The sequence below is a fragment of the Marmota flaviventris genome, chromosome 7, assembly GCF_047511675.1.
Source record: "Marmota flaviventris isolate mMarFla1 chromosome 7, mMarFla1.hap1, whole genome shotgun sequence".
Classification (NCBI taxonomy): domain Eukaryota; kingdom Metazoa; phylum Chordata; class Mammalia; order Rodentia; family Sciuridae; genus Marmota; species Marmota flaviventris.
Window position 1 is genome coordinate 18,955,390 of NC_092504.1, and position 8,703 is coordinate 18,964,092.

General features: G+C 45.4%; 1 protein-coding gene across 1 annotated transcript in view; it reads right to left on the bottom strand.

The window, feature by feature from the left end:
- The window catches only part of Dhx15 (DEAH-box helicase 15), a 47,100-nt gene extending 45,135 nt beyond the window's left edge, over window positions 1-1,965 (bottom strand). The window contains exon 1 of the mRNA XM_027939115.2: window positions 1,731-1,965. Coding sequence (XP_027794916.1) covers window positions 1,731-1,801 — 71 coding nt within the window. The 5' untranslated portion in view covers window positions 1,802-1,965. The remainder of the gene's footprint in view (window positions 1-1,730) is intronic.
- Window positions 1,966-8,703: the final 6,738 nt, after the last annotated feature.

Below are 8,703 nucleotides of genomic sequence, written 5' to 3' on the forward strand. Positions count from 1 at the left end.
ATGGGGAATCAGAGACCCAAAAAATCCACTTAGGATATCTGTTTTGGAACATTCACCTAAGTGTATCATGAGACTATTAATCCCAAGGAAAGCCATTTTAAATGGTGCCTATACACAATAAACCTGATGAGTCAATTCTCCAGTATACTTTGATCCAACCTGACCTCTTACTGGAGATATTAGCTGCATCTTAGCCAAGGACAAGCAATTTTATTTTTACTTGAAAGGAAATCAAGAACCAAGTGTTCCCTGCTTTATCAACCTATTATAAATGTCACTAAAACAAGCTGTAATGATTCTAAGTACAGTATCAGACTGTGTGTCAGAGAGTGGAAATTCAAAAAGCAGCATTCCAGATCCCACTATAAAACTGTTAACTTGCACAATCCACTTAACTCCACCCCGTCTGCATTTCTCATTTCTTGAATGGAGTTGATTATACTCTTTTGAAAGTTGTTTCCAACTCTAAAGATCTGTGACAGAGTTTAAACGTGCTCATGTTTTTTGAGGGAGCAGTCTAAGATGCGGTGTTTTTATGTTATTGTATGATTACTATACCTAATATCATAATTTCTAAAAAACCTACAAAAATAAAACAGCATAAATATTTCTGTATGTAACAAATATATATGTAAGGTATCAAAAAGTACATCCCATTCTGGTTTATACTCCACCTTGACAGTAAAGATTACGTGGAAAACTGATGAAATTATGCAAGGTATTTGGACATTCGAACTTTTGTTTGAGGTTTTTCTTTTTGCCTAATTACCCAGAGAATTCTGCTCTTCAAGAGTGAAAACACACACTGACTGGACAAGAAAATGACTGTGATACAATTCCTCAAGTTATCTGCTAAGTTCCTCGGTACCTTTAGGGAAAGGCTAAGGAAAAGGAATCCGGAACACTATGAATCTTGTATTTCTCAACCTCCACATGGCGACATTTTGCCATGAGCATGAAAACCACTTCTTGAATAAGGTCTCCGTATTTCAAAAGCTCCTTCAAATAAAAACTTAGGTGGGAAAAGCATGCCTGCCAACTCCTAGCCCTAGCACCGTCTTCACCAAAGCAGGAAATAAAGGAGATGGCGGGAGAGTGGGCGGCCGACGGAAGTTTGCCTGCCGTCTACTCCGAAGTGTTTGAATGGACGGAGGGACGCGCTCTCCCGCCACGCTGCGCCTCTGGGCGCCGGACCCGGCCCCCCAGGCAGCTTTCCGGTGCCTTCCTCCCGCAGGCCTCCGCTCCCCCTGCCCCCGGACTCCGCGCTCAACTCCAGCCACCCCCGCAGCAGCCCACACGAGAACCCACGCGCTCCCCTTCCCAGGCCCTCTCCCGGCCCTCGGCCCGGAACCCGGTGCCCTTGGGCGCGAACGCTCGCCGCGCCCTCCCCCACCCTCACCAGGCCTCAATCGGGAACAGAGGCCACGAGGTCCGCGCTCCGCTCCTGCTCCGCTCCGTCCAAAGTGGCTCTGGCAGGCTGGGCCTGGCGGAGGCGGCGCCCTGGTGGCCGCCACAGGCCTCTCCACCTCCCGACCCGGCCCCGCCAACATCCCCGGCGCCCTTGCCGGGCCGAACCCGCGCCGCTCCGCCCGGACCGCCGCTGAACGGAGCCCCAAAGAAAACAAAGGCTCGGGCTCCGCGACCTGCTCGGCCACGCCGGTCGTGGCCCGCTCCCCGCCCGGACCCCAACAAAGCCCGAGCCGCTGCCTCGCGCCCCCGGCCTGGCTTACCCATCGGTCCCCGCACGCTTCTTGCCGGAGGGGTAATCCTCCCCCAGGTCCAACCGGTGCCGCTTGGACATCTTCGCACTCTTCGAGCGAGCGGTTAAGAAGGAAGAAAGGAGAAAAAAGCTGGCGGCTGTATCGGCACAGTGGAGGACAGCGACTTAACTCTTGGGGACCCCCACCCCTCCCGCTACAACAGCCCACACCGTGCGGCCGGAACCAGGAGCTAAAATGGCGGCGGCGACGAGGGCTGGGCCTGCGCGCGCGCTTCCGCAGAGTGCGTGCTGAGCGTGCGTGCGTGATGCGCGCACACGCGACCCAGAGGCGGGAACTGCGGTCCCGCCAGCCACGGGATTGGTCAGAACACGCTCCTTTCCTCCCGTCCTGTCCCTCCTCCCCGAGCTTTGAGCCAGTCGGAGCCGCTGCTAGGGCGGGGATGCGCTTGGTGGCCTTGACACTCCATTTCAACCTCTCATTTGGGAAGTTGAAAAAGTACAGTCCTAGTTAGGAAGGCTTACCCATCTGCATCACCTAGATTTAGGAAAATCTGAGATCCAAGGAGGCTGAGAAACTGATGACGATTATACAGCCAATAAGTGGCAAAGGCAGAATTGGAACACAACTATTTAATAACTCCAGATCTAGAACTTGCAGGCTTGCACCAGACATTAATTGCAAGGAGAAAACTGAGGTGAAAAGAGCGTTAAGACTTGCCATAATTCACTTTGTCCTGTTTTAACCTAGTACAGACACGTATGCAAGCTGTAGATAGATGTTTTTTACTAGAAAATTATCTATAGGGTCACTATTCGCTTTATTTTACTTTTTTTTTTCCTGTGTGCCTTTTATGCACTTTCACAGCGTTAGCCCTACCTCCGTCCTCATTTTGTACAGCAACCCTGCAAGGTATTTCATAGACAAGGACGTTAACGCTAAGAGAGATCAATAAATCACACAGCCATTATGGCTGCCCCTAAAAGAGAGCAAATTGGTGGGGCAGGATGACTTGGGGGAAGAATCTGTCTGCCCATTGCATTCATCCTTAAAGAAGAGAAAAAGGTCTATGGACTAACCCAAGCAGGGTTAACCCTTATAATTTTTTTTTAACTTTTAATTTTTTGCTGTGCCAGGGATCAAAACTAGGGCTTTGTGCATGCTGGGTGAACACTGTTATCAATTGAGCTTCATCCCCAGCCACAGTCCCTGTCTTTCACAGGAGCCTATTTGATCGCTCCCCTGAAGACTGTTATTCTGGTTCTCAGCAAATTCTCAGAGCTGAACTAGCTAAGATAAATACAACTGAAACTGATAAGATCCTACCAAATCCACCTACCAAAATTGGCACAAAGAAAAGTGAATATCCTTTTTTTTTACTTATAAAATATTCAGTAAAGCTTTCCACCTTACATCTACATTGACTGCATGTATTGTCTTTTGTCAGAGATCACGATGAATAATCACTGAATTGTAATCCTGAAAAAGTTACCAGCTGATTTTCTGCCCTATTTTTACCAATGAGAGAACCTGCAATCTCTTTGGTAATATCATGTTCACATAGCCAATTAGTGTCAAAGACAGAATCAATATCCAGATTTCATACTAACTAGTCTAGTCCCAGGTTCCAGGTTCTGTTTGGTCGCTGCTATAAAGTGCTCTAAAAATGTGGAGAAATAGGAGAATAACAAAGAATTCTACCTGCAGATATTCCCCAACATAAGAGAATCAGCCTCTCAATAACGTACAAGGAGACTTGGTAAAAGGGGGACAGAAATCAAGAATGAGATTTTCCCTTTGGACCTTGGGCCTGTCTAAAGAAAACTATCCACAGCACAATTCACAATAGCAAGACTGTGGAACCAACCTAGATGCCCTTCAATAGACGAATGGATAAAAAAAAAAAAAAAAAAATGTGGCATTTATACACAATGGAGTATTACTCTGCATTAAAAAATGACAAAATCATAGAATTTACAGGGAAATGGATGGCATTAGAGCAGATTATGCTAAGTGAAGCTAGCCAATCCCTAAAAAACAAATGCCAAATGTCTTCTTTGATATAAGGAGGGTAACTAAGAACAGAGTAGGGAGGAAGAGCATGAGAAGAAGATTATCATTAAACAGGGATGAGAGGTGGGAGGGAAAGGGAGAGAGATGGGAAATTGCATGGAAATGGAAGGAGACCCTCAGGGTTATACAAAATTACATACAAGAGGAAGTGAGGGGAAAGGGAAAAAAAAACAAGGGGGAGAAATGAATGACAGTAGATGGGGTAGAGAGAGAAGAGGGGAGGGGAGGGGAGGGGAGGGGGGATAGTAGAGGATAGGAAAGGCAGCAGAACACAACAGACACTAGTATGGCAATATGTAAATCAGTGGATGTGTAACTGATGTGATTCTGCAATCTGTATACGGGGTAAAAATGGGAGTTCATAACCCACTTGAATCAAAGTGTGAAATACGATATATCAAGAACTATCTAATGATCTAATGTTTTGAACAGCCAACAATAAAAATTAAAAAAAAAGAAAACCATCCTAACCAATTGTGTTGTAACCTGAATGAAGAAAGGATAGTAGCCTTTCTGAAATCCAGAATTTAAAAGGTACAGAGGTCCAGAGTCTGCCAGGATATTCACACTCCTTGGGAGAAGGGGAGGAGTTCCAGGACTAAATAAACAATACTGGATTTTTAGGTATAATTATCCTTAGAAAGAGAAGAGCCTCCCACTATGCTCTGCCCCAGCTTGCTGGAAAATTTCCAGAGTATATTCTATTTCCTGTACTCCTGCTATCTACTAGACAACCCTCTGATCTATTATTTGAACTTAGTCACCTGATAGAAATGTTCTGTGCTGCTTATGAGCTCCAGGTTTCAAGCCAGAGGTGTCTCCTAACCTAAATTAGTGAACCAGACACCCTTCCTTGCATATTTGATCCTCTTTTCATAGGTAGGTACTGTGAGTTTTACTCACTTACAGGTGAGGAAACTGATGCACAGAGAGGCTAAGTATTGCAACCAAACAGACAGCTCTGGGATTCAGCCCAGTAGTATGTGTGATTAACTGCTGTGCTGAGCTGCTGCCTGCTAAGTAGATATTCTCATTCTACATTATTCTCCTAAGGTATGGTTATTGAAGATGAATTCTCCCAGTCTGATATCGTCAATGTGAATTGACAGTATTGTCCAAGTGGAGAATTAATATTGAGAGTTCTCAGTAGATGAGTCAATATTTGGGGGATTAGAACCCAGTCTGACTTCAGAACCCACATATTTAACCACTACACTGAATTGCCGTTGCCCGTCCCTTAATTTCTTCATTTATTTGTTGATGCAACAAATACTTTTTAAGCTCCAATGTTTAGGCACTTAACACTGAGTTAAGTGCTGAGAAAAAAGAACAATATAGCCACAGTTCCTGACTTCATGAAACTTGTTGGAGGGAGAGAGAGAGATAGACAGTAATTAGCTAGTCTCTTTGTTGGTAGAGCTATGGCCATCTATAGAGGACAGGCACCATGAGCAAGTGTAGCAGGTGGCCTTGATCTAGACTGAGAATGAGGGAAGGCTTTTTGAGAAAAGAGACATTGAAGGAGGGTGGGGAGGAAGGAAGGAAGGAAGGAAGGGAGGGAGGGAGGGAGGGAAAAGAAATTCCTAGGCCAAGAGGGAAACAAACATTCCAAGCAGAGGCCTGAAATTTCAAAAAGTCATGTGCAACCCATGGAGAGAATGCCCTGTGTGCCATGAGTTGAGGAAAATGTGGTCCTCCAGATGCAAGGAAGAGCTACGTCCTGCAGAGCCCAGGGAGCCCTGCTGAAGATGTAAGACACGATCCCTGAACAATTGGAAGACAGCAAAATGATTTAAGTGGGAAGACAATATGATCACTCACAAAGACTTGCCAGGATCAACCCACCAATCTCTCTCTCTGGAGTTATCTTTAGTTACAAAATGCTAACAAATTTGAAATAATTTTCAGTGCTATTTTTAATCACCGTATCCTCTCTACTATTTAAGAGATAGAAATAGTTACAAAATATAGTGGGCGCTCTGACTTGCAGTGAAATCCCACTTGAGAATGAGACACGGCTCTGCAACCCACAGTGCTGCCCACAGACAGCCCCCAGCTGTCAGCTGTGTTCAGAAAACCTCTTGGCTAAAGAGAGCTGCTATGCCAAGGGCAGCCAGAACACATGACAGAGATGTGAAGACTTGGCCCCACTCCCAAACTCCAGGCAGTTGTGTGTTGGAGAATCTGAGCTCCCTGGGGAATCAGCTGTGTCCTTTCTTATGGTGGCATCTGTGGCCCTCAATGGCAATTTGGCCATTAACCTTCCAGAGCTACCTGAGACCCCACAAGTTAAAAGACAAGAGTCCCCAACAAGACTGAAGATACCCTCACATCAGAGCATCCACAAATTCCGGGGCCCACAAACCAGCAGTACTTCTATAAAGTTTACAAAGTCAGGGTTTCCCCCAATTCCATCATATTTGATAATTTGCTAGAATGACTTGTGGAACCAAGAAAAGCACTGTACTTATTATAAAGGATACAAATCAGAGCCTCCGTGTCCCCTTGACATTAGGACATGTGACCCTCCCACACATCTGTGTTCTCACAAACCATGAAGCTCCACTGAGTTTCAGTGTCTGGAATTTTAACTGGAGTTTCATTATAATGGCTGTGATTGTCTGAATCACTTGTCCCAAGACTGAACTCAATTTCTAATCCCCTTCCCCTCCTTAAAGTTCAGGAGGTTGGGCTGATATGTGGCTCAAAGCTTCAACCCTTTAAAATCACGTGGTTGGTCTTTCTGGCATGACTAGCTCCCCATCCCTGGTTAGAGTCAATCAGATGGGGCCCAAGGCCCCACCATAAATAATGAAGATATCACTCAGGAAATTCCACAAGTTTAGAAGTTACTGCCCAGGTACTGGGGATGGTATTTTGTTGGTTTTCTTTTTTGTGTGTGGGAAGGGCACCAGGGATTGAACTCAGGGGCACTTGACCCCTAAACCACATCCCCAGCCCTGTTTTGTATTTTTTATTTAGAGACAGGGTCACACTGAATTGTTTGGGAACTCACCATTGCTGAGGCTGGCTTTGAAGTCACGATCCTCTTGCCTCAGGCTCCTGAGCTACTGGGATTACAGATTGAGAATGAGGGAAGGCTTTTTGAGAAAAGAGACATGGGATTACAGGCATGGACCACCACACCTGGCGATCTTTTGCTACTATTATGTTTAAGTTGCTTTTTTGGTGGTGGTGGTTGTTTTTTGGGGTTTGTTTTTTGGTACCAGTGATTGAACCCCGGGCCATGCTTAACAACTGAGTCACATCCCCAGCCCTTTTTACTTTTATTTTTATTTTGAGACAGGGTCTAGCTAAATTGCTGAGGCTAGCTCTGAACTTGGGATCTTCCAGTCTCCACGCTAGGCTACTATTACATGTAAGTCCTGACACTGTGCCTCAGCTTTCTCTGCCTTCCTTGCTCCTCAGAAGGGCTTCTCATTTTCACACTTAGCTCTGATTTGCAGAGTAATCACTCTAAGGCTTTCATTGTCTCTCTCAATTCTACTTAGCAATAGCATCAAACTCCAGTCCCTTTATAGTTACTCCTTTCCCTGAACTTGAGAACACTGCACCCAGTTTTGCTGTATACCCTGTGGTTTTCCCAGCACAGGATCGGTTCCCTGCTTGCTTATGTTACCTGTGTTGCACCTGACACCACTGATTCATTGCTGGACAAAACAGGTGACCAACGCCAAAAAATCCAACCAATATCTGCTTTCTTGGACCTTTCCTGGCATCAAATATTTCACGTTTGTTTCCATGAAAAGTAGGCCCTGAGTCAAAGGTGAGTGTTTAAGAAGTTTATTAATGAGTATAGTTGGGATCAACATCAGTGCAAAGGTAGGGAAGAAAGCAGGATCAGAGAGGGAGAAATTAGCAGTGATGCTGTTGTGTAAAAACACCATCCCCAGCCGGTCATGGTGGCATACTCCTGTAATCCCAGTGGCTCAGGAGGCTGAGGCAGGAGGATCTCCAAGTTCAAAGCCAGCCTCAGCAAAGGCGAGGCACTAAGCAACAAGTGAGACCCTGTCTCTAAATACAAAATAGGGCTGGGATGTGGCTCAGTGGTCGAGGGCCCCTGAGTTAAATCCCCAGTACCCTTCCCCCACAAATAAATAAATAATAAATAAATAAAAACAGTAGCAGAAGATTAAGTGGGAACTTCCCCAAAAAGCTAAGATCTCTGTGAGAGGAACTCTGAATAAATCCTCTACTTGCTTTTAGTTGACTTTAAAAATCACTAATTTAGGAGGTCCTGCAGCTGAGCAAGACTGTATTATTGGTCTCCCACCAGCTTTGCTGTAGACAACACATCTGACACACGCATTATGAGGATACCAGTTGCCTAGGTTACTTTTCAGGAATTCGAAGCTGCTTTTGTTATAACTACTAACTCTTCGTTTGGGCCTAGGGCCAGAAACTCTCCCCTCAGACTAATACTGCCATTATCTGAATATGTGTCCCATGAGGGGGTCACAAAAATTGATTGCACATGCACAAGCCACTGAATATGTCACTTCCTATGGCCTTTCCCCATGCCTTGTATCAACCTGCTTCTTTTTCTGATAAATATTCCCGAATCCTGCTAAGAGCCATAGCCAAGTAGTATGATGCATGGCATTTTTGGTTGAAAGGTGATGCCAGCAAGCCATTGAGATGATATGACTATGTTAAGATCTGCATTCATATGGATATTAGACCCCTGCTGTCCACCTCTGCCTGCTACAGGACTCGAGGAGAGTTCCCATTGGTTGGGGAAATGCAGTAGGAGGGAATTCCGGAGGAGGGATTTCCTGTTGCCAGTCCGGGAGAACATGGTGTGTGTGGGTCCGCATATTTCCTGAGAGTTTACAGGCATTGGCGGGAGTTTCAAAAATAAAATTTGTTCCTGTTTGAGTGGCTCGTGATT